The sequence below is a fragment of the Hyaena hyaena genome, unplaced genomic scaffold (genome assembly GCF_003009895.1).
Source record: "Hyaena hyaena isolate Hyena2069 unplaced genomic scaffold, ASM300989v1 scaffold_860, whole genome shotgun sequence".
Taxonomy (NCBI): domain Eukaryota; kingdom Metazoa; phylum Chordata; class Mammalia; order Carnivora; family Hyaenidae; genus Hyaena; species Hyaena hyaena.
This window is the reverse complement of record NW_024081493.1, coordinates 69,243-95,462: the sequence shown is the minus strand read 5'-3', so window position 1 is coordinate 95,462 and position 26,220 is coordinate 69,243. Positions and strand designations below refer to the sequence as shown.

Below are 26,220 nucleotides of genomic sequence, written 5' to 3'. Positions count from 1 at the left end.
TCCTACCTCTTCACTAAAAATGTCTTTGTTAGGACAACTGTTATCCCTAATTAACAGATGCTAAGTCCCTTCCTCTCAGTCCTGTGCACCTCTCTGTGGCCTTTGGCATAATTCACCATCTTTTTTTTTTTAAGCCATCCTTCCCTTGGAATCAGAGACTGGGCTTCTGCTTCTCAAACTCTGCCTTAGCCCTGGGACTGGCAGACTGGGATTCTTTTCTACTTAGAACTTCTAAAGATCAGCCTTTTAAGAGGTCTTCCCTCAGTCCTTCAGACACCTCCGTCTCCACCGTCCTGCCTCTTATCACATTCATTCCACACTTGTAACTATGGAGATGACTCCAATCTTTTATCTCCATCTCTCTTCTGACTTTGACCTTCCACCTTCTGACGTTCATCGCTGCACCTTAAACACAAGATGTATAAGGAAAAACACATCAGGTTTCCCCCATACCTCTCTTTCCCCTGTCTCCTAACTCCTATCTATCCTTTCAATGGCCAAGACTACAGATCTTGAAATCTTCTTCATCTCAGTGCCCCATGCTACATCCACGCTGGAGTAATAAGGGTTTGGCTCAGGCTCTGCTCTCCTCAGAGGCTGAGGAGGATTCAGCCATGGTCTCATCTGCTTGTCCTGACCAAACACAGAGGATATAAGAAAAGCCCTTCTCCTCTCAGGAATATGGAGTAAGTAACCCTTTCCTATCATCATCACATGTTTCTTGCATCTTACTTTCCAATAATAAAGTCATGATGGATCTAAGAATCATGAAATGATAAGTGATAAATGAATGAAAATGAAAAGTGATAAATCATGTAAACAGGTTAAGAAACTGATTCTCTCCTGTGGTATGATACCAAAGAAAATACTAATGGCATACTTTTTACAACTCTCTTCCATTTGATAAAATAACAATACAGGTAAAATAACACATAGGAATATTTAATGAGTTAAACTGATTCTAGAAGTACTAGAAGTAACAGAAACTTCAACCTTATTCTTTGTAATTAGAGCCCACAAGGAGAAGTCAATGATACTGAAGAAGGAAGAGGAGGAGGAGGAAGATGACGACGACAGTGACAAGGAGGTCAGAGAGGAGGAGGAGTCCAAGGGGGGGAGGGGAAGGAAAATGGAACGTAATCAGAGATCACAAGGTCACGTAACCACGACACTATTAATAAAGACTATTTTAACTCTTCAGAGGAAATGGAAACCAACACGTTAACTTCATTTATCCTGACTCCAAACCTAATGCGCTCATAAAATTAAGAGCAGTCATCATTGGAAAATATCCACGTGGTACTAATACCTTGACATGAGTGATATTTCAAAGGCGTGTAATCTGTGATCATTGACCTTGTAAACCTTTGCCAAAACCTCCTGCTGCCCTCCGTCAACCTCAAAAGAACCAACATAGGGAACGATCTCATTTTTAGATGTATCTATTTTACAGAACACCGGAGGCAGGATACGTGTGTAGGAAGTATATTTATGCTAGCATGGGAATGTCAAGAGTGAATCAGTATAGAAATGCAAGTGTAAACCAAGGACTCATTTTTACTCAGAATCCATAACCATTAGAAACCAATGGAGAAAAATACACTAGACATGAATGAATTGGGGTGTGGTAGGGACCCACTCATGTCTTGCTTTTGCTTGAATTCATTTGTACATTATTATTATTCTACCACTAGACAGTACATTCCCTGAGGACCAGTCTGCTGCTTATACATCTCTCTTTTTTCATAACTCCCAGTATCATCAGACCCCTGGAGACATGGTGATAATAAATATCTCTGAGTTGACTTACACTGAATCCTAACTAACACAGACTTGAATCTGGCCATCTTCCTTTATCATTGGATTTTAACAGGACTCATTAAAATGAATGAGAATTCTTCCAATGCCAACTATGGAAGAGGTATCTGTGATTCACGCAGATCTGAGGGGGATTACTTCATTATTCTTGTGTAGCATATATGACTTAAATGATATAAAGGTATTTTAAAATTAAACTATCAAAAATATTAATTTCATTGTATGTTAAGTCAATTAAGGTGATGTTCAATTCTTAATACAAATGATAAATACAAAAATAATGTGGTATATAAAAATGTAAGAAGTCCAATTAACCTCCTACACAGGATTAACTCTTTGGTTGGAATTATGCCTTTTCCTCTGGAGCAATTTTATGTTGAGTGGATCCTTATTGTTTACAGGCTTACTCCTCTTGAGAAGTTAAAAACTTACAGCTTAGCAAGGTTTATAATATAGTGCTACTTAATTGTTTCTGTTTTTAAGGAGAAACCTTGGCTTGAATTTTTAGGGTGTTTTTTTGTCCTTTTTCAATAGAACTCCTACAAATGCTTTCATGACTTAATGGTCAAAGTGACTTTTCCTGAAATTATAATATGTGTGTGTATGTGCATGTGTGTGTGTGTGTGTGTGTGTAATATCTCTCCTGAGATATAATTTGCATATCATATAATTAGCCCATTTAAAGTGTATAATGCAATTGGTTTTTAGTCCAATAAATGTTTTGATTCATTTTCAATCACAGGGAAGCAGTGATAATAGCAGTTTGGCTAATGTCTCCAATTTGGCCTCAAGATTTCTCCTGTATAAGTTTATAGTTTCATGTTCCCAGGATTTGTCCTAATGAGAAATGCAAGACTTTTACAAATCAGTCAACTAGCATCTTCCATTGGGTAATTAAGAGCTCAGAACTGGACAGAAAGAACCAATGGATTCAGAGTCAGAACATAAGAATAGAGTTTTACCTGTATTCTCCTACCATTAATGAGATATAGCATAGAAGACAGCCCAGTGTGGTACTGTACACATCAAAGATGCTAAATACTGTTGGCTTCCTTTCTTTTCTTTTTTTAATCCAATTCTATAAAGTAGAGTGAAAAAAAGATTATGAGCACATTTCTTGAGATATGAATGAGGCAAACAGGCATGCAAACGAAAGCATACCTGAAAAGTTATGGAGGGGGTCCAGCAAAGCTACCGGAGTGACTGAAATGGTTTCCTGCCCAAGACTGACTTTTCTGGTGGGTGGATCACTTGTTCCCCACACACTGCACCTGCTTTCCCAGCTACTACAATGCCCCCCTTCCATGTGGGACACATTTTTCAGAGAGGAGAAACCTGGAAAGGAAATATATAAGGAGGCCCTTCTCTTCATACCGAAGAAAGCTTTGGACAGATTACATTCTGAATTCATCAACTTATTTCAGAACTTTATGTTTTTACTCTTCCAAGTAAAAAAATCTCCAAAGAATTTACATCAAGCTTTGGGCACTTAAGGGGCTCAGTCGGTTGAGTGTCTGACTCTTGATTTCTGCTCAGGTCATCATCCCAGGGTTGTGGGATTGAGCACCATGTTGGGCTCAATGCTGTGTGGAGCCTGCTTAGGATTCTCTCTCTCTCTCTCTCTCTCTCTCTCTCTCTCCTTCCTTCCTCGCTCCCTCCCTCCCACCACAGCATTTCCCCACTTATGCTCTCTCTAAAAATAAAACTAATTTGCATCAAGCCTTACACACAAAAAAAGAGGCCAATGTTTTTATTTTTTTTAAAGCCAATACAAGTGTTCCTGGAAGCAACGTTTTTAATTTATTTTTTCATTGTTTTATTTGCATGTTTTTATTTACATGTTTTTACTTACATGTTTTTACTGAAATGTTTATAGGAACCAGGCTAAAATGAGAATATTCTTGCTTCTAGAAAATGACTTCTTCTTTTCCATCTAAAATGAATGTATCATCTGGAAACAGTCTGCTACTTAGTAGAAGAGGCCAAATGTTCTCTGGTGCAGCAACCTGTTTTTCGCTTAAGGAACTTATTCCTATCCCATGCCTACAAGGAGAACTTTCCGCTGTTCAATACTCTTTCCTCCAGGCAGAGCCTCCTGATGCGGGAGTAAGGGAAAGAGCTAGATCAACAACCCTTTGGCCAGACGCTTGGTGAAGGGAATATTCTGCTTGTCCAATTAAGCCCTCCTTTTCAAATAGATGGATAGTTGTTTCTCTGAGAGTGACTAGGACTCGAAACTTGAGTGGTTTGGCTCCACTGAGAAATCCGCAAATATTTCTCAGAACTTGTTAGCACTGGTGGAGCCAGCGAAACAAAATTAGACTGTCCCTGGGAAACGGGATAGTCTTCCTGAACACGCCATTTACACTGTTTCCTCTGACATTACATCTGCCTTCCAGCGATAGGAAACTTCACTCCTGCTAGAACAAAGAGACCCCACCAGAAATGATACATGCTGAACACTTTTGCTTCTGTTTTTAGTCTATGTTTTTCCAATGCCAGCACTCAAGCAGGACTAAACGAAGAGACATTCCTAGTTGACACAGAGGACATATTTTGTGTTTTCTGGTGCCAAAACACACCAGAGAGTTAGGTGCTAGAATGGAAAATAGTTCTCTCCATTTCCTGATGACTTTCGCAGGCATTCTTATTATCTTTAACTTTCCTCTTGTACAACACACACACACACGCAGCATGAGAGATTACTGGGTTCTTTATTTATATCATATACTAACCTTTATTTCTTGGTTTTCACAGGCAGAGATGACTGCATTAAATGCTTGCAACTCAATGCTGCAGGACACAGGGAAGAACTGGAAACTGTGGGTAGGCTAAGCGCGCCAGCGGTAAAATTAGCCTCTGAGCATATGACTACCAGGAAAGCTCGGAACGACCAGAATCAAGATATCATGGGTTGTCATCAGGGAGTAAATCAAGCAATAACTCTTTTTAAATAGATGCAAGATAGGAAATATGTCCTCTGTTCACAAATGTGGCATGGCAACCCTGCAGGATTTTATACTCCTGTAATCGCTAACCCCCCATTTGCCAGTACTAACATCTGAGTAATTACGAGGAAAGACTGGCATAAATTTTATCCTCCTGACGCCTTGCAAGGCACGAGATTTGGGAGAACAGGACATCACTGCGATCAATCGCAGAGAAACCCTGTCTCTGGTTAACAACAGGTGACTGGACTATGTGGGACTTCTGGCTTTCCCTTTCCCCTGTTTGCCTGGAGATGTAAACAGCCTACAGAGGAGGCTGACTTGTCCAAGGTAGTGTCACAGAGCCTGAGCTAAAACTGAAAGGAGGAAGCGAAGACTCAGTTGTGCACTTACCAGCTGCGAAACAGCTTTGAAACTTAGGGAATTCCATATTTTGTTACAAAAAATGTTTGCTGTGTGCACCATGACCAGAAAAGAGAGGTGAGGAGATGGGAGTGATTTATACTAATCAGAGAGTTGAATGTTATCAAAAGGGTTAGGAGCCTGCAAGGTAAAAACATAAACTGTGTTCTCGGCTGTCACTCCAAACCATCCTGCAGATATACAAAACGTCAAATGGGCTCCTTGTCACTTATTTTTTACTGTTATGCATAGACCAATGTCATCAAAGGGAATAGTCCCTCTAACACAGAGGTGAATTTAATAACATTGAAATTTCATAATATTTAGGTGCATGTTAATTAGAAAATGTTTAGATTTTTTATATTTTATAGTATTTCTATAATTTAGATTTATTTATATACTTTTCTAATTACTAAGTTGTGCCTGAGTGTATTTAAATGCATTAAGATCCTGAGTTTATTGGATAGTGGATCTAATTATGGGAAAAAATAACAGTAAGCTAACAAAACAAATAACAAATAACATTTGGAACTTAGACGTCACAGAACAGGTTGGTGGAGGATAAGCAGAAGTGTAAGCATAAGTCAAACATATTTAGTAATTTTACAAAATCCTTCCAAAACAGATGGATGTTCATTTCTGCGCAGTCTTTAGGGGACAAAGCCAGGAACTGATGAGCAGCAATGAATGAGAAGTGAGTGCATTTGATGACAAGAACAGCTGAAATGCTCAACAATAGATGTAGATTCTATGGAGTGTCACAAGCCTCCGGGGTGACCTCGGCCAGTGCGATTAATGAATGGTTATCGGGAGTCATAGAAGACTCCATACACTGGAGGTAACAAAGAGGTGGACAAGCTTGGTTCCTGCCCACAGGAGGCTTCTGAGCTGGTGAGGAAGAGAAGACACACAATCACAACATACAAATGGCAGAATGGGACAAAGAGCAGACCACACAGAAGGAGAACTGAGACCAAGGAAAAGTCCCCTTCCCCTACAGAGGGAAGAGTATGAAGGAGAGGTCAATGGAAAGTACCATCTGAAATGAGCCATAAAGAACAAATGTTTCTGACAAGGAATCCTGAAGGCAAAGGACCTTTTAGAAAAAGGTGAAGAAGAACTGGAAGAAAAACTTGAAGTGTGAGGTTCATGCCTCTTGGGCTGAATTCAGCACCCAGGTTTAAATCCATGATGACTTTAAACTTTATAGCTGCAGCGTCCAGGTGAATGTTGATGCCGCAAATACAGAGAATAAAGAAAAGGAACACAATGTATAAGGAAGACAATATATTCAAGTGAGGGATATGGTGAGGCTGAAGAGCTTACAGGGAACTGAAGAAGACAAGTCTGGAAGAGTTGTTCTCAACCAGGGTCAATTTTGCACCTTCCCTCATGACACCCACAGGGCGTCATGTTGAGAAATGTCTACAGACACTTTGGGTTGTTCCATTGGGGAACATGGGTGTTACAGGCCTCTAGTAGGTAGAATCTGGGGTGCTGCTAAGCACCCTAAATGTCCAGGACAGCCCCAACAAGGAAGAGTGAACCCACTAAAAATGTCAGTAGTGCAGAAGTTGAGAAATCCTGGTCCAGAAGAAGTGAGAACTTCAAATCTGGAGTTGAAGGAAATAGGAATGGAGGGAGATGAGAACTTTCATGCATTGATACTACAGTAAGAGACGAGAGAAGATTAAGCACAATGAGAGTGCATGGAAAAGAAAGAGAAGCAGGTGGCTGACAAAATCCTAGGCAATACCATCTCCTCATTAGCTAAATGAGTTCTTTGGGGTGAGGTAATGTCGCAAACCCTTTCATATTTAGTTTTTAAAGTGAACCCTACCGTCAACGCAGGGCCTGAACTTACAACCCCAAGATCAAGAGTCGCATGCTATACTAAGCCAGCCAGGCACCCCCAAATACTTCTATATTTAAAATGTAATGTCATGGGGCACCTGGGTGGCTCAGTCGGTTAAACGTCATGAACTTACAGTCCATGAATTTGAGCCCTGCGTCAGGCTCTGTGCTGATAGCTCTCTCTCTGTATCTTCCTCTCTCTTTCTCTCTCTCTGTTCCTCCTCCATTCATGCTCTGTTTCTGTCTCTAAAAAATAATAAGTAAACGTTAAAAAGCTTTTTCATAAATAAAATGCAATGTCCTGATACTGTTTTCATAAAGGTGTCCCAAGAAGATAGATAGGAATGAAATGGGGAATCATGCAACAGGTCAGTTATGAACATCCGAAAATATTCAGTGTTGAAGATCCATTCCAGTCTGTAGCCGGGAAACATTGTATGTGGTCTGCAAATTTGTTATAACTTAGTCACAGAACCACATGACTGTACACAAGAACGTTAAGAAAGAAATTGGAGAAGGAGAAGGCAGGGAGAGGGGGAGGAAGAGATGGATGAGAAGAAAGGGAAAAAAAAAACAAAGGAAAACAAAGAAAAAGGGAGTGGAAAAGGAAAAATGGCAACACAAGAGAAACAAGGGGAAGGGAGGGAAGGGAAGGAGAATGGTAGAGATGACGCGAAGAGATGGACAGAATACGGTGTAAATGCAGGTCTACAGAGGCCATCTTCAATCATTTCGCGCAACTGTAATATGGGAATATAATTCACCAACAGCAAAATCTGCCTCTCGAACACGATCATCACTATTTTGCAAAAGCTGTGTAACACAAAATGACAGAACAGTAATCAACACTTGTACAATTCTCCAGGACTTCAACGAATTTTGTTGCAACTCTGCTTCAGAGGGCTGATTGGGGGTAGGGAAGCCTTGAGCGGGACAGGAGATGGGGAGGTGGTGTCGGTGCTCCAAAGCAAAGGAGTGTGGAAGGATGTATCACAGGCAACCTGGCCACCTTGGAGTGCTGAGCAGAGAGACAAAGGAAGTTTGCAAGAAACAGAAGATGGTCCTTTTTCCCATTCAAACTGTTACATGGCCCGCGCACACAGGTATGCTTGGAAACCAACCAAAGGAGACAGCACTGGCCACGAAAGAGAATGAAGAACATGAACATGGGAAAAAGGTGGTATCAGTGTTGGGCCAGATAGATCTTTAATTCCAATCTTGGCTCCACCATTAGCTAGTTTGATGCTGTTTGCAAGTAGCAGAATGGCTCTGAAACTTAGCTCCTTTCTGGTAAAGTGTGAATACTGAGCTTCCCAGCCATGCTGTCACGATCAAATGGCATCGTGTATGTAAAACATTGAACATAACGATTAGTGCTGAGGAGGGACTCAATCGGTGGTAGCTGCTGTACAATAATGTCTAAATCTGATTTCTCTAAGCAGTGACAAAAACAAAAACAAGAAACAGACCAATAGAACCCACATCTAAGTCAACCCACAATAGAATATGTTAAAATAAGGTAACATGTTTGAAAACTGAAATCTTCACTTTAGAAAATGAGCAAGTAACTTTTATGAATTCAAAGAACTGAGAGTGGGGGCGCCTGGGTGGCTCAGTCGGTTAAGCATCTGACTTCGGCTCAGGTCATGATCTCACAGTTAATGGGTTCAAGCTCCATGTGGGGTTCTGTGCTGACAGCTCAGAGCCTAGAGCCTGCTTCAAATTCTGTATCTCCCTCTCTCTTTCTCTGCTCCTCCCCCACTCACATTCTGTGTGTGTGTGTCTCTCTCTCAAAAATAAATAAACATTAAAAAAATTTTTTTAAAAGAACTGGGAGTAGCCTTTGGAATGCTGGCCAAATTTCCTCATTTAACTGATGGAAAACTGCAGAAGGAAATGAAAAGGCTATTGTGGTTTGAATATATATGGGCTAAAAGAGACTTTAATTAAAAGGAGGCTATTCATTTCAATTTTTTAAACATATATAACACAAGATGAAGGTGGAGTTAGAAAATTATAATTCATAGCGAGGTTATATAGATGTGTGTATGTACACACACATGCTTATGTGTATATACATACATACACTTTATATGTATATGTACGCACACAAATTCTATATGTATATCTTAGAAATAACAGAGGTCTCTGAGCATGCTATTACTGATGTCTAGCATCATCTAGAAGATGTTATCCTAGAGATATCTAGCAGAAAGTTGTCCTTAGCTTACTGTGAATTTGACTAGACTACACGTCCCAAATTCATCCCTTTGTAAAGGAAACATATCGGATAAAGTTCTTGAGTGCTCCGTGGAGTACTGAGTACAAGAGCTTCAGGAATAAGGGATGTGCTTCCCCCAAGCTACAACCAGGCCACTTACCTGTCCAGGAGCAAGTTTGGAGCAAATAGGAGCTTCCCTGGGTGCTCCATGGAGCGCCAGACAAGTCCAATCATCAGGATCTCTAGCCAGGCACATTCCAGAAGGTGGACCTGATCGTGGAGGCTCAAATCGATAAAGCCTAGAACAAGATAAGAAAAACCCTGCTGACTTAAACGAAAAGTCATTATTAGTGAAATGAGCACAATCAAGGATTTGAGCTGGTGAGGTCTATTTTCTAGTAGATCGTATGACAGGTAGTGTAAGCACACTCGATAGGAAAGTCAAGGTCTTTTTTAAACCTAGAATATCAGTAAACTCTATTGTAACATTAACTTTCTTAGTGCCTCAGTGTCGCATTTATAGAAATATACTAACTTGCACAAACCTCTAAGCTTTCTATAAAGTTCTGTACTTAAACAGTGTTAAAACAAATCAGACATATATTTTTTTACTTAGACATTTCTAATAGTGCTATGTGATTACTATACTTCATTTCTGGTTCAGTTGAAGATATTTAGGTACAAGAAATTTAAACTACTTTCCTTAAACCAAACAGGAATTGGAGCACAGGCAGGACGAAAGTCACTAAATTTCTATTTCTTTGCCTCACTGCTAAGCCATGCTTTTTTTTTTAACACCATGTAAAAGGAAGATTTATGAAATAGCATGTGTAAATAAATAACTTAAGGGAGAATGAGTCAGATGAACAAAGGTGACATTATAATTACTTCTGGTAATAAACACTAATGTGTCCTTGTTTGCTAAAGACTTTAATGGGAGATTAAAGCTTTTCCTAATCATCACTGACAATATGGTGGACACCTAATGATAATAACAACAATGAGGAGGAGGAGGAGGAAGAAGAAGAAGAAGAAGAAGAAGGGGAACGAGGAGGAGGAGGAGAAGGGGAGGAGGACAAATTTATTGTGCCATTACTATGGTTTTGAAGCAATGCTAAGTATTTCCTCCACAAGTTTCTAAGTCGTTATTAATACAATAACTCTAAGAGGTAGAAACTGATGGGAATGCCCTTTTACAGATAAGAAAACAGATGTTCAGAGAGCTTATATATTTGTTAAGATCAGAGATGGAACTATAACCTCCAGAGTCTGTGCTCTTTGTTACAATTGATACTACCTCTTATGAACTGCAATTAATTATAGAATTTGGATCAAATAACTAAATAAACCCAACCCCACAAATTAAGATCCACATGAGCGACAGGCATTAAATGAACAAGATGAGGGGCGCCTGGGTGGCTTAGTCGGTTAAGCATCCGACTTTCGCTTGGGTCATGATCTCACGGTTCGTGGGTTCGAGCCCCGCGTCGGGCTCTGTGCTGACTGCCAGTTCAGAGCCTGGAGCCTGTTTCAGTCTGTGACTCCCTCTGTCTCTGACCCTCCCCTGCTCACGCTGTCTCTCTCTCTCTCCTAAAAATAAATAAAACATTTAAAAAAATAAATAAATAAAATAAATGAACAAGATGACCATAAGTCTTGCTGCCTCCCATACCAGCTCCCAGTCTTATTGCCCTGAGGTATCACATCAGGCTATTTCCTTCCTCTCTCCCTCTGACTTCAACCCTTTGTTCTCACTCATTCATGAGACTGGCTCTAGAAACCCCTTTTCCGGTGTCTTCTTCTTTATTTTTTCTCACTAATATTACACTTTTATTAGTTATATATTGTTATGTTTATTAAAAAGCGAAAACATAAGTTTATTTCTGCAAGCAGTCAAGGATGGACGGTTTGCCAACTGGATGTTTTCTCTTGGGGGTCTTGGAGCTATCATGGGATCAGCATTAAACAAGTAGCTCCTCATTTCTGATTCGTAGAAGAGCCATCCTTACTGCTAAATAGGTGACAAACCACATAGAGAAACCCCAACTAGAGAGAGACCTCACAGTCTATGCCCCTCCCAGCTATCATTCCACAATCAAGTCTCACCAATTCTATCTTTGAAGTAACACTAAAATTCTTCCTCTCCTTTGTATATTTCCTCTGTTACTATTTTCACTTAATCCTAAGAGTCTTTCACCTTCTTGTCTGACTTTTGTAACTCAACATAATTATTTTGAGACTTACTCATGGTCTTGCATATATGAATAGTTGATTCTTTTGATTGCTGAGGGGTATTCCATCATATGGATATATATGATAAATAAAAACACAACGTGCTTATCCTTTCATTGAACTTTTGTGTTGTTTCCAGTTTGGGGTTATTACAAATAAAGGTTTTATGAGCAGTCTATGTACAAGAATTTTGTATGAACATAGGCTTTCATTTGTCTTGGGTAGATATTTACGAGTACAATGACTGGACTATATGATATCTACAGGTGTATGTTTCACTTTTTAAGAAATTGTCAAACTGTCCATTTTATATTCCCACCAGGAATAGATGAGAACACAGCTGTTCCACATCCTCACCAATACTTGGTACAGTCAGTCTTTTTAATTATAGACATTCTAGTAGATGTACAGAGGTGTCATTCTGGCTCTGTGATTTTAATGTGCATTTCCCTAATAACTAATGATATTGAGCACCTATTAGTGTGCTTCTAACAGATCATTACCATACATGACATTCATGTTAATTATGCTGTATCTGTAAATCCTGCTAGACTGTGTATTCATTAGGAGTACCAGATGCATGATCCTAACAAATTCTACTTTTTTAAAAAATTTTTTAAATATTTTTATTTATTTCTGAGAGACAGAAAGAGACAGCGTGAGCAGGGGATGGTCAGAGAGAGAGGGAGACACAGAATCTGAAACAGACTCTAGACTCTGAGCTAGCTGTCAGTACAGAGCCTGACACGGGGCTTGAACCCACGAACCGCGAGATCATGACCTGAGCTGAAGTCGGACGCTTAACCGACTGAGCCACCCAGGCGCCCCCAAGTTCTGATTTTTAAAGTCCAAATTTATTGTACCTCTTCCAACATCAGCCAGTCATGGCAAGGCCCATAACAGGGTAAACGTTACCAGAGCAGGTGCCTTCCCATTGGAAAGAGTGTGTTTCACTCACTTACAATAGGGTACGCAACTGGAGAGAAAGTGGGTAGCTTTGTTCATTACACACACAAACAAAGAACAAAACTAAAAGATGAGAAAACAGCGACTGGGTTTCAGAAAAGAAAGCTTCTGAAAAGAAAAAGGAATGGGTATGTCTGCAACCTGTAGCTACATACCTCCGGAGTGCACGGGGTCAAAATGGACTACCTGTGTTTGGGAAGAAACACTGCCTGAGGTGATAGAAAATGTTTCTTTTTCTCAGTACCCCAAATCTCATGGACTAAAGCAACTCCACTGAGCAGACTTTAAAAGGAAAACTCTCAAGGAAATTTTAATTCCCTAAGGTTTTACCCCAATCTCTTGGGTGAAGTTTCATAAGAATGCAAATTGACACTGTAAATTCAACTCAGTTTCAGAAATGTTAACATTCAAAAGCGATGTCTTCTTTCATGACATTCACTGTTTTATATGGGGAAAAATATAACCATAGGATAATGTCACCCATGAGGACACTTATACCACATTATTCAGTACCCTCCACAAACCTCAAGCAATCCCACAGGATGAGATTTGGGAGTATCCTGCAAGAGAACTGCATCTGGCCACAAAACCATTCGATTTTGGAAAGCCAAAGGAGTATTCTCTGGTAGCAAACTTACATATTGAACTGAATCATAGTTTTTGATTCTCACTTCGAAACTTCAGTGCAACTTAAGTCTGATGGTTTTAGTGGTCTTTTGGGAGCCTCAGAAGCTCACCATAACCATTTTTACCACACAAGTCTGGTGATTATGAAATCTGTCTGAAGTATGTCTGTTAGTAATAGTTTTCAGTCCGAGCCTAGCAGACCTGCTGGGGCCTTCTGTCGAGATGATGTAGATCTCTCAAAAAGAAATAGTCCTTTTAATTATCTTTTCCAGCTGTGCATACTGACTGCAGACAAGGGTTATTGAATCTCTTGCACAGTGTCCTCTGCAAGTTCCTGGGGCAGGGATGGGGGTGCAAAGAAGACTATCAATTGACCTTCTCGATGACCGTGAAGGCTACTGAAGATGGTCTTTAAAGGCTCTCAAATCATAACCAGTGGAGAAAAATAATGTATTAAATCCCAAACAAAATTATAGTGTCTATGCATAGACATCAAGTTTCAACCCTTGCTTATTTTCCTTATAAACAAGAAGAATGAATGTGCCAATTCAACTGGATCTGCTATAATAATTTAGAGGCATTCAACAAAGCCTTCCTTGAGCACCTGACAGTGCTGCCAATATGAAGACAGAGGGGAGCAGTATCTATGGGATATGAGTAGAGGCATCAGTGACAGATCTCTTACAGGTGACATAGTGAGAAATGATTCATGCCCCCCATCATTTGCGGACTTCCATCTTAGTGATAGTGGACAGTACCAGGGGCCCTGGGCCCGTGAAATCCACACAAGTGCAACAGAATGCAGAGCTAAAAATAGTAACAGTAGTTTGTTGAGACCAAAGGAAATCAGATGCAAGGAAATCTCATTTTATAAAATAAAAAATTGTTATGTTTATTTATTTATTCTTGAGAGAGAGAGAGAGAGAGAGAGAGAGAGAGTGCACAAGTGGGTGAGAGGCAGAGAGAGAGGAAAACAGAGGATCTCAAGCAGGCTCTGCACTGTCAGTGAGAGCCCAAAGCAAGGCTCGATCTCACAAACCATGAGATGGTGACCTGAGCCGAGACCACGAGTCACACGCTTAACCAACTGAGCCACCCAGGCACCCCATAAAATAAAATTTTTTAAAAAAGCAAACGTAGATCTGTTTCTCTAGCCTACATTCATAGGCCTAGTGATAGTGTATCTGGAGATGGGGTATACTGGAAACAGACAGAAATGCCTCAACTCCTACTCCCCACCCACTATGTGGGCAGGGGCCTAACGAAGTTGAGGGAGGTCTCTTTCATGGAGAAACAGCCTTCCTGTCCATACAAACAGTTCATTATCTCCAGCTTCATCTCCACATAAAGACATTCCTGCCTTCTGTCCTCCATTATAAATAACTGTCTTCTTTTCAAGATTTTTAAACTTTCAATATTTTTAAGGAGCTCATGGCATGACCTCCTCCCTCCCTTGAGCCTCATGAGATCCTAAACCCTCTTCTCCACTCTGCTGGAGACTGCTGGACAAATTACTTAATTTGCCTTGACACACATCCTCTCTTACGGTGTAGGACAAGGGTCTTAGAAATCATACTGAAAAGGGTGCTGAGATCCTTAGGCAAAATGACGAATATAATAGGAATGCTTGTAACGTTCTTCACTGCAGTGGGGTAAAAGGTAAATCACTGTGGCTCTTCAGTACAGGCATGAGAAAAAATAAGCACTACAGTAAATATATTTTTTTATTTCCATGGGATAAATCTATAGAGATGCAAAGTGAGGTAGAAACCCTGTGGAAGAAAAAAAGCAACTTTTCCATGGCTGTGTTATCTACGAAACTAGAAGCCAGGTGGTTGGTTCCTTAGTAAATCCACTGGAAGAAATAGTTTCCTGACCTTCAGAAAAAATTAATCATGTTCTCAGTCATATGATGACCCCAATGTTCTCCAAAATGTCACTTATGAAATTGCCTATTGCATTTTTTTGGTATTGCTTTAACTCAGTGGAAGAAGATTTAAATAATTCATCTCTTCCTCTGGATGCCAAAGACCCAGTGAAGAAGAAGAAAATGGAGAAGGAGGAGTCTGAAGGAGAGGAGGAGACGGAGGAGAAAGAGGAAGAGAAGGAGAGGGACAGGAGGAGGAGGGGGAGGAGAAGAAATGTAGCATAAAGACAGCTACAAGCTCAACAAAATTTGGGATTTCCAGGAGAAAGCCTCTAGAACTGATAATACCAGAAGAATCTAGATCCCGGTTTAAATGCTAAGCAGTCTTCATGCCCTCCCTTTTGTAATTTTTTCTCTTTTTCTCCAGAACATGGTAACTTGATGTCATACTATGGATATGTATCCCCTGGTATGGCCTCCAGCCTCCAAATCAAATTTTGGATCCTCTTTTTATGCAGTCTTATCATAGGGAGAGCCACTCAAATTGCCATTCCCATTCTCTAACACTTTAAACTGTTTCCAGTAACCTATAAGCACTGAAAAACTCTCTTTTAAGAAATGACCATAATCCATTTAAATACCATCATGAACCACTCTTACCAAATTTATACCACTGTGACAAAGTAAAATAAATGGCAACAGATTATCATTGTTTTTTTAAATTTTTTATGTTTTATTTATTTCTGAGAGAGGGAGAGAGAGACAGCGTGAGCAGGGGAGGGTCAGAGACAGAGGGGGACACAGAATCTGAAACAGGCTCCAGGCTCTGAGCTAGCTGTCAGCACAGAGCCCGACGCGGGGCTCGAACCTACAGACTGTGAGATCATGACCTGAGCTGAAGTTGGACGTTTAACTAACTGAGCCACCCAGGTGCATTTGTCATTGTTAAGAAATACTGAATCACAATGCAAGGGCATGGACCACTCCCCACCTCCCTCCCTAGCGTGTCCTACATCACACATCTGTGTGTAGATCAACTTTCCTCCTCTATAATAAAGAGAAGTGTGTACAGACCACCTTCTAGCACAATGTCACTTAACCAATCAGTGGATTAGTATGCAATCACCACACTAATACACATCCCCCTTGCCAATACCAAGCTGACACTTTCTTGAAACTACAACAGCCCTCGGTCCTCAGGCATGATTATGGGGTATTTCCAAGTCACCTCCCAACATGGGACTTTTGATCGTCTGGAAGGTACACCCCCTATCCCATCCTCCCAATGGAATGAAGAGGCTAGAAGTAATGAAAAGAGTATGAGCCGAAAAGTCAAGTAGACCCGGCCTGAAATTCTTCTGTGGCCCACGGCCAGGTACTTGAGATCTCTGAAAGCTCTTCCCATCTGTAAAATGCAGATGGACTGACCTACCACTTTTGGTTATTGTAAAAATTAAAGAGTTGGCAGATGTCCCAGAGAAGTGGAGTTGCTACTCAGTGAATATTTGTTTCCCTTCCTGTTCATCCCAACAGGCCTGGACCTTTTTCCCAACAGAGGGGAACATGACTTTTGCAAAGCATCAAGGGAAATGTCTTGTTTTAAAATATTTTAGATTTAGAGCTTCAAGCTTAAATTGGGCACTTTGTGTTTGCCCTGACTAAGTCATGTTGTTTTCTGTTTATATTTTTCTTTTTATTTATATACAAAAATAACCCAATAAAAAGGATAAAAGGCTTCCTGGACATCAAACAGCTCTTACAAAACAACAGTTTCATGATTTAAAAGTGGAGGGAACAAGAGCATGTGGATTATATTTCTCTTAAAATACATATGTGAAAAAATGCAAAAAAGAAGCACGTTTGGGGTTTTATTACACACAAAGCATTTCAAGATGTTTAGCAAATCCAGAATGCAGCTGTATTTGTTCACTCCCAGTATAAATGGTCAATGGTTTTCTACTGCACTTGGCCGACATGCACACTGTGTTTGCTGCTTCTTATTTGCCTTGAGAGAGAAGGAAACTTGCCCTGTGGTGGCTCTCTGCCTTAAAATAAAGCAATGTTCTCGAGGCCATGCTAGGCAATAAAAACCAGTGTAAAGTGAAGAACTGACTGTGACAAATTTGATATTGTAAAAATATGTCACATTTAGCATAGTTGACAGCCAATTAATTTGAGTAGAGGTTGGAGAATTCAGGGCAAAGTTTTAAAAGTAAATATAAGTGGTACTTTTTTAAAGCAATGGTATAGGGGTGCCTGGATGGCTCAGTCGGTTAAGCGTCCGACTTCAGCTGAGGTTATGATCTGACAGTTGATGCATTTGAGCCCCGCATCGGGCTCTGTGCTGACAGCTCAGAGCTTCAAGTCTGCTTCAGATTCTGTGTCTCCCTCTCTCTCTATTCCTCCCCTGCTCATGATCTGTCTCTCTCTCTCTCAAAAATAAGTAAACAGTAAAACAATTTTTTAATAAATAAATAAATCCATGGTATATATCTCAAATGTCCCTTATTAAGATAAGCATATGTTGAAGGAAATATAGATGATGAAGTCATGATATCCATATAAGTCCACAAACTTTCCAATATTGCCTTCTAGAGTCTGACAACGGTACCATGTTTTGACACAATATACTAAAGATATTTATGACATCATTACCAATGCAACTGAAATTGGGCTTTGACCACCATATCACACACTACATTTAAGGAACTGCACTCCTTATAATGCTCCCTTTGAAAAATTATTAGGCTTACCCATGGAAATGTATTCAGATTCCAAAATTTCTAGCATTCTTCCCTATTCTTCATGCTTCTAGGTGTGTATTTGGGTGTGTGATATATTGCAGTTACATTTTACCTACCTACCAATATTTGACTAGTTTTGCCCATCAATACATAGGATATGAAAAAGGTGTACAGATAAACTGTGTCTGATCTAGAGAGGTAGTTACAGAATATCTCTGATTAGAAAGAAAAGTAGAACTATGAAAAACTGGTTGCATCCACTCTGGAAAACAGTATGGCGTTTCCTCAAAAAATTAAAAATAGAACTAACCTATGACCCAGCAATTGCACTACTAGGTATTTATCCAAGGGATACAGGTATGCTGTTTGAAAGAGGCACATGTACCCCAATGTTTACAGCAGGACTATCAACAATAGCCAAAGTATGGAAAGAGCCCAAATGACCACTGATTGATGAATGGATAAAGAAGATGTAGTATATATATACAATGGAGTATTACTCAGCAATCAAAAAGAATGAAATCTTGCCATTTGCAACCACGTGGATGGAACTAGAAGGTATTATGCTAAGCAAAATTAGTCAGAGAAAGACAAATATCATATGACTTCACTGATATGAGTATTTTAAGATACAAAACAGATGAACATAAGGGAAGGGAAGCAAAAATAATATAAAAACAGGGAGAAGGACAAAACATAAGAGTCTCTTAAATACAGAGAACAGAAGGTATTGGAGGCGTTATGGGAAGGGGGATGGGCTTAATGGGTAAGGGACATTAAGGAATCTACTCCTGAAATCATTGCTGCACTATATGCTAACTAACTTGGATTAAATTAAAAAGTAAATAAATTATTTAAAAAAAGAAATAAAAGTATAGCTATACTGAAATCACCTTAGTGTCTCAAGGTTTAGGATTATATATTGTAGCATATGCAAAATAATTACAATACAAAGAAGGATATTATTCTTGACCTTCAATAGCAACTTTGTAAAATATTTCCCTTAACCTTTATGTAGCGATTCCATTGATAACGCACTTTTAAATGGCCAGATACTATTTCTTATCTTTTGGACGCTGGATATATCTTAATTCTGATCATAGCACGTATACACTGTGAAGTGGAGAATATTTTCTTTTTAAAATTTATGTTCTTATTTTTTTTTAATATTTTTATTTATTTCTAGGAGAGAGAGAGAGAGACAGCGTGAGCAGGGGAGAGTCAGAGAGAGAGGGAGACACAGAATCAGAAGCAGGCTCCAGGCTCTGAGCTGGCAGTCAGCACAGAGCCCGACGCAGGGCTCGAACTCACGAACCAGGAGATCATGACCTAAGCGAAAGTCGAACGCTTAACCGACTAAGCCACTCAGGCACCCCTTATGTTCTTATTTTTGAGTATGTCACTGCATCTTTGGTAAAGGAGTACATGAAGCTATTGGGGTGTATCCCTTATGCATTCATTTATTTGGAAAATTTCTTTCTAACATTAATAATAGGAAAAGGATTTTCTCTCCTAAAAAACTGATGTGCTTTTACTTGCAGTAAAGTAAGAACTACAGAACTCTACTACAAACTGCATGAAGTCCTACTGTCAGGAACCCCAGACATTAATACAATATTCAAAGGCAATAATGATTTTCCCTGTTCCCTGGGAAAATTACTGCCTTACTCCTACTTTTTCTGACCTTGCTTTTGACTATACGATTGAATTATAAGGCACTTCATATCAGGCTTTGCCAAATGGACAGAGGAATAAATCATTAAAATATATATACTTGTTTTCACACAGACATAATTATCTCCCCCTTTTTTTTCCTTCTCCATCAACAGTAAGTTATGTGATGACAGAAGAGGAAGTGGTTTGTGAGGAGAAAAGAATTAATCTCACAACTATATCTGACTCCAAAAAGAAAAATAAGTCAAAACTTTCAGATATAAGATCACACTTGGGGATCAAAAAAAAAATGTCCCTCATAGAAAACAAAGCAGATGGCGACTCTACCTTGTTACCAACCCCATCTGTATTACACTCAGAGCCGTGGTTTATGAAGAGATGGTTGTCATGACAATAAGCATTTGAGAAGAGTTCTGGAGAAGCTGATAGATTTAAGAGTGTCTCCTAGCTTCCCAATTTTTGAAACACATACAGCCCCCCACCCCATCCACCAAATAAGCAATTCTATTGCTTCTTGTATTGGCTACAATTATTCTCTATTGACAGTATACATTTTTGTATTCTCTCATCTCAAAATCCTCCTTGGAAGGACAGAAAAGCTCTTTACTCTGATACGGCACAGCTTGAAGATAAACTAGGCTTTTATTTTTATTCAGCAAGGGCAACTGTATTAACTACAGATTAATTTTTTTTCCTTACAAGCTCAGAAAAAAATCAATTTTGGCTTAAATGGCAAGGGGTGGGGGAGGGGAAGTAAAAGAAATTACTTTCCAGCTTCTGAGAGTAGACTGCAAACTAAAGAAGGAAAAAATTAATAAACTACTTAAGCCTGTCCTCTGACATGCTCAGCAAATGCACAGGAAGGCCAGCACTGTGGAGCGGTGCTGGGTTCGCTCATAAAGAGCATGGACTGGCTGTGTTTGAAAAGTCAACAAGCACTTGTACTTTGGAACATACATTTTTTCTTGTCTACCTAGAAGCAGACCTACAGAACCATTTCAAATCCTATTGTCATCAGTCTGAGTTTTCCGGATAACTGTATGCTCCTGGGAAACACTACAAATGCCAACACAAAGACTGAGAGGGAAGCAGTCAATTTTTTTTAGGCAAGTCCCTCAAAGAAATGGACAGTGATGATTCCCTCCTACCTCCACCCTGCCTAAGCTCCTCAATGAAACCCAAACTGATGATTATCTTACAGTTTTAAGGACTGTATTGTAACACACGCACACACGTGCATGCATTTGCTAGAAGAATACCTGTTATTGCCAATGACCCAGGGACATCTATTTCTGGAATGAATTAGGAGCAGAAAATAGGCTTATTCTATCATCATCATACTTAAATTCAGAATGTTAAAATGAGAGTCCTACAAGGCAAAAACTCTAAGATGTAACAGAAATGCTGAGTATCAAGTCACATAACAATACTGCCTCTGAGAAACCAGAGGCCAAGGAACAGGACCCTATACGAAGGCAGTCCCCAGTCTGAGGCCAGTGAGGATCTGAGAGTCTCTCAAACATACGGGTGATTTATTTAGAAAAGTTTGCTTCTGGGGCACCTGGGTGGCTCAGTTAAGCATCCAACTTCGGCTTGGGTCATGATCTCACAACAGTCTGTGGGTTTGAGCCCCGTGTCAGGCTCTGTGCCAACAGCTCAGAGCCTGGAACCTGTTTCAGATTCTGTGTCTCCCTCTCTCTCTGACACTACGCAACTTGTGTGCTTGTTTGCGCGCTCTCTCTCAAAAATAAATTTTTTTAAAGTTAAAACAATTTTTAAATAAAAAAGTTTCCTTCCTCCCTTCCAGTCTTCCCACAAGCTTCCCACCTCTCACATTCTTTCCATTAACCTACATAAGTTACAGCCCTAGAGAGAAGAAACAACAAAATAAGAATTATTTCAGCCTCTTCCAACTCAGATCTGAAGTCAGTCAACACTCACCTTATTTACATCATTGTAGAGAAAGACCATAAAGAAATTAGAAAGTCAAAGACTATTTTCCTGTAAGTCATGGTAAATCCTTTATAAGCACAGCAGATCATGCCAGGCCATTAAATAACATGCTAAAAATAAAGTGAGTAGCTAGGAGAACCTAGAAGAGAAATTCCCTAAATGCTAATTACCTTCAAAGCAAGAACTATTTCATTTCTTATTAGTTCAACATGGTCCTTGACTTGGTACTGGGTCTCATTAATAGTGTTGACTTCCTAAGGATTTCAACAGCAACTACAACAATATTTCCTAATAAAAACAAATAGTAACTGTATTAGTTTTGTAGAGCTGCTATAACAAAGTGCCACAAACTGGATAGCTTAATAAAAAACAGAAATCAGGAAACAACAGTTCTGGAAGCCAGGAGTCTGAAATCAAAGCGTCAGCAGGGCCATGCTTTCTCCAAAGACAGTAAGGGAGAGTCTGTCCTGTGCTTTTCTCTTAGCTTCTGGTGTTGCTGGCAATCCTTGGCATGCCTGGGCTTATAGACTGGTTATTCCAATCTCTGCCTCCATCATCATATGATGTGTCTTTGTATCTCTTCTCTTTTTATAACAACACCAGTCATATTTGGTTAGGGCCCACACTAATTGAGTATGAGCTCATTTTAACTTGATTACATCTGCAAATACTGGAAATATCCAATTGCGTCCCCCCAAAAGACTTCAACATATCTTTTGGGGGACACAATTTAATCCACAACAAGAACAAACTGTAAACACTGTACCTCTTACACAGTCATGCTCAACATTCCCCAAGTATTATTGAGCATCTCCAATATATATAAAGCTGGCATGAGGCTGGGAATGATGGGTACAAAGACGGACAACATTCTCATTCTCAAAAAGGTCATAGTCTACAGAAGAATCAAGCAAAATGTCATAAGACAATAATGAGATGTGTTGAGTGTCAACATCCAGGAAAATATCTGAGCAGTGGCACACGTAATCTCTGAGGCTAGAGAAAGGTTATTCCTTAGGCTATGACATATGCTTTCCCCTCTTCCCAGTATACTCTTCTAATGACTTCAACGCTCTTGACATCAAGATTAAGTTCTTGGGGCGCCTGGGTGGCTTAGTCGGTTAAGCGTCCGACTTTCGCTTAGGTCATGATCTTTCTGTTCGTGGGTTCGAGCCCCGCGTCGGGCTCTGTGCTGACTGCCAGCTCAGAGCCTGGAGCTTGTTTCAGTCTGTGACTCCCTCTCTCTCTGACCCTCCCCTGCTCACTCTGTCTCTCTCTCTCTCTCTCCTAGAAATAAATAAAAAATATAAAAAAAAAAAAAGATTAAGTTCTTATTCCTACAGTAGCTCTTCTCTGTATCAGTGCTTATTTGCTCATTCATCTCTCCCACCAGACTGGAAACAGATTGAGCACAGGGACTATATCCTGATGACATTCTACCCATAGTACTTAATGTGGTACGTGGCTGAGAAAAGGTCCTCAAATAAATATTTATCAAATAGACGGGGATGGGGGAACAGGGGAGTAAAGAAACAAAAAAGATAAAATAATGTAAATGAATTCTTTTCTGCAATTTGAAGGACTTCCAGGAAGAAGCTCTCTGTTTTCTCAGCGAGGCAGAAGAGAGGCCTTTTATTGAGAGGAATAAAGATGTGTCAGGGTAGGGTGTTAGAGAAGTATAGCACAGGATTGAAATCATTTCTTTGGAAATAGGAAGAAAGTAAAAGAAAAACGAAGAGTGGGAGAGGCTGAAAGAATGGGTTGGAAGACAAGTTTAATATTTGGGAAACAGCTGTCGGATGCTCCAATCTAACTAAAAATCATTCTAATTATGATCAGAGAACAAAATATCAATGTATCTTTCCCTTTAACTGGAAAGTTGTCCTTTTAAATATAGTGTCACTTAAGTCTTAAAAATTCAGTATAATCTAAGTGTGGACCCAATTTTTTAAGAAGCAAAGCATGAAATTTAAAGACCCAATACATCTTTTTCCTACAAAGAAAAGAAAGAATTCAACAATTCAACATTTCAACACTCCTAAATGTATTCTTTGGGGTACACAGAAGTATGAATTAATTACAGAAAAATCAATCATGCCACTATTTTTAAGACCTACTATGTGTCAGGCATATACAGATGTTAGGGACAAAAAAATCTATTATCTCTTGGTCTCTGACATCAAAGCCAAGAGAGAAGACAGTCCAATTAAAAAAAGACTGGAAAACAGTATCTAAGACCACATTGGAGGACTATCCAGAGGTCACTAGAAGCACACAGGACTGGCACCTAATCCAGAGACGTAACACTTACTTGGATTTCTAATTCGCATCTCGACAGCATACTTAATGGGAAGGGAGGCAATGTAACAGGGGGACCAGAGGTGTGTTTCTAGACCAGAACATGCAAGAGTACAGAAAGTAGAGAGAAGAGTGATCAGAAATGTGACTGTAGAAGGAAGCAGGAGCCAGGGGCAGAGGGACAGAGGGAGGCTAAAGGAGCTTTGGCTTCACCGTTGGGAAGAAGGAAAGTAAAGCCATTGAAGCATTTTAAAAACAGAAGTCTTAGCTGGAGAGGAAGCAAAGAGGATGAATAGAAAGAGACCCATCACTGAGATATCAAAGAAGAATTAACCAAATTTAACAACTGAAGGATGAAAAGAGGGGGAGGAGGAGTCAAAGATCTCTTAAGTGTCTGGCCACTGTGACTGTCCACTGAAGGCTATAAAGCCAAGAAGCCTGGGGTAGCCTCAAGTTGTAGATTGGGTATGACCAGGAAACAGGTAAAAGCTGAAATCAGTGGTGATGGGTGGTACCACCAAGAAGGGGTATGCAGAGAGAAAAGAGGCAAAGATGTCATGAAAAAGGCCGATGCATCAAAATGATTACAATTTTTCTCATACTGAAAACAATGACTTTATTTTTTCACTTAAAAAAAACAACCACCTTTTTCCTTCAGACTATTTCTAAACTAAAATACTAATAATAATACAGCATGGGGCTGGCATATGCTTTCCTTTCTTTGTACTTATTACATCCAATGCCACTCAAAGAAGTTCAGAAAGGGAAAAATAAGCATCTGTTATCTACAGATCTATTCTGAAAAAGATCAACTCTGGCCATGTATGTGACTTTCTGTAGCAATACTTTCAATAATAAGAATTCATAAATGATCTCTTAATCATTCCCACCTGGGATGACGCAACATGTCTACTTTCTCATATTAGGGATTAGCTTCAGGAGATCACCTACGTTCTTCTCTAAGCCAAAAGATCTGAGGGGAGGTAGGTTCTCAGGTCCAAAGAGCGTCCTATAGCTGGAGGCCTGAGCTAGTGTCCTCTGTGTCCTCCCTCCCCACTGGCTTTGTGAAGGTGCACTTAAGTGGCAAAAACAGCCTCGCCTTCACAATGATGTCACCTCCTGCCTCCCAGCGGACCTTGCACCAGCTTCCTCTTTGGTGGGGGTGGGGAGGAGGGGAGCTGAATGTCGCTGAGCTATCCTGAGGGGTGCAAGCCTTGAGATGGCCATGCCCTCTCGTGAGGGAAATGAGCAGAGCCCCTGGGACAGTTTTTTCTCACAAAGCTGGCAAGCAAGGTGACAGTCTGGAATAAAATTTGAGGAAAATAAAACTCAAAACTCAAAAAATGACTTTGTCTATTTTGTGTTCTTAGAACTAAAAAGAATGTTGAACAGAATTATTTTTTTCTTCTTAAACAGAAGTTTTCTTTATTTTTATAAATAAAAATTAAAGAGAATATCCATAATATTGGATTTGTCAGATCTCCAATCTAAATTACTGTCATAAAACCAAAGGGAAGAATTTTATCTACTAAATATCTATATCTATTTATTGTTCTATCTATCCCTCTATCATTCTATCGTTCTATCATTCTATTTATCTATCTGTCATCTACCTATCTATCTGGTCTTTCTCTTCTCCCACCTATGAAGCAGTTAAGAAATTCTCCAGGGAGGGGCGCCTGGGTGGCTTAGTCGTTAAGCGTCCGACTTTCACTTAGGTCATGATCTCGCGGTTCGTAGGTTCGAGCCCCACGTCAGGCTCTGTGCTGACTGCCAGCCCAGAGCCTGGAGCCAATTTCAGAGTCTGTATCTCCCTCTCTCTCTGACCCTCCCCTGCTCACGTTGTCTCTCTCTCTCTCTCTCTCTCTCTCTCCTAGAAATAAATAAAAAATATTTAAAAAATAAGTAAATAAATAAAAATTAAAAAAAAAGAAATTCTCAAGGGAACAATGACCTAAAATTCCTCACCACACTTTCAATAACTCTTAGTGTTATGGACAGTTTCTCAAATCTGCTTCCAATCCAGAAAGAGGAATTAAGCCAGAAATGGAGATGGGCATGGAGGTGGTTCTTTTGATTCACAGATATTGTGCCTATCAGCATGAACCTGTCTTACATTTAGTAGTGAAAATATAGTCTGTCTTCAAGATTGTAAAATATCTTGTTTTAAGCATTTCAGACCACAAATAAGAAAATCTTCAGACCACTAAAAAAACAAAACAATACCCCTCCCACATATACCAAATTAGAAGCAAAGTTTATAACTATTGAGCAAAGCAGAGGAGTAGATATCTTTTCTTGGATACAAGGACATCCAGATGCCATCACTGAAATGACATTCATTCTTGTTCTCTCTCATGATGACAAGATTAATGAAGGTCTGAGAAGAGAATGGGCTTAATCCAGGAAGTCACTGACTGGGCTCTGGTTTCCTCAGGCAATGCTAGAGTGACGAAAGACATGAGCAGAATTACCACTTTCCAGGAAGACCTAAAGAGAAAAATGTCTGCTGGCTACCTTCTTAGAGTTCCATGTTTCTTAATAAGATGTTTAACATTTCAAATACAGAATGAGGTAGTATTAAGATGCCGTGTGTGTGTGTGTGTGTGTGTGAGA

At 39.7% G+C, this 26,220-nt stretch overlaps 1 protein-coding gene across 1 annotated transcript in view; it reads right to left on the bottom strand.

Annotated features, from left to right (window-relative positions):
* The window catches only part of LOC120222308 (estrogen receptor), a gene marked incomplete at its 5' end in the record, with an annotated part of 154,916 nt that overhangs the window by 61,631 nt on the left and 67,065 nt on the right, over positions 1-26,220 (bottom strand). Inside the window, one exon of the mRNA XM_039220103.1 lies at positions 9,404-9,542. Coding sequence (XP_039076034.1) covers positions 9,404-9,542 — 139 coding nt within the window. The remainder of the gene's footprint in view (positions 1-9,403; positions 9,543-26,220) is intronic.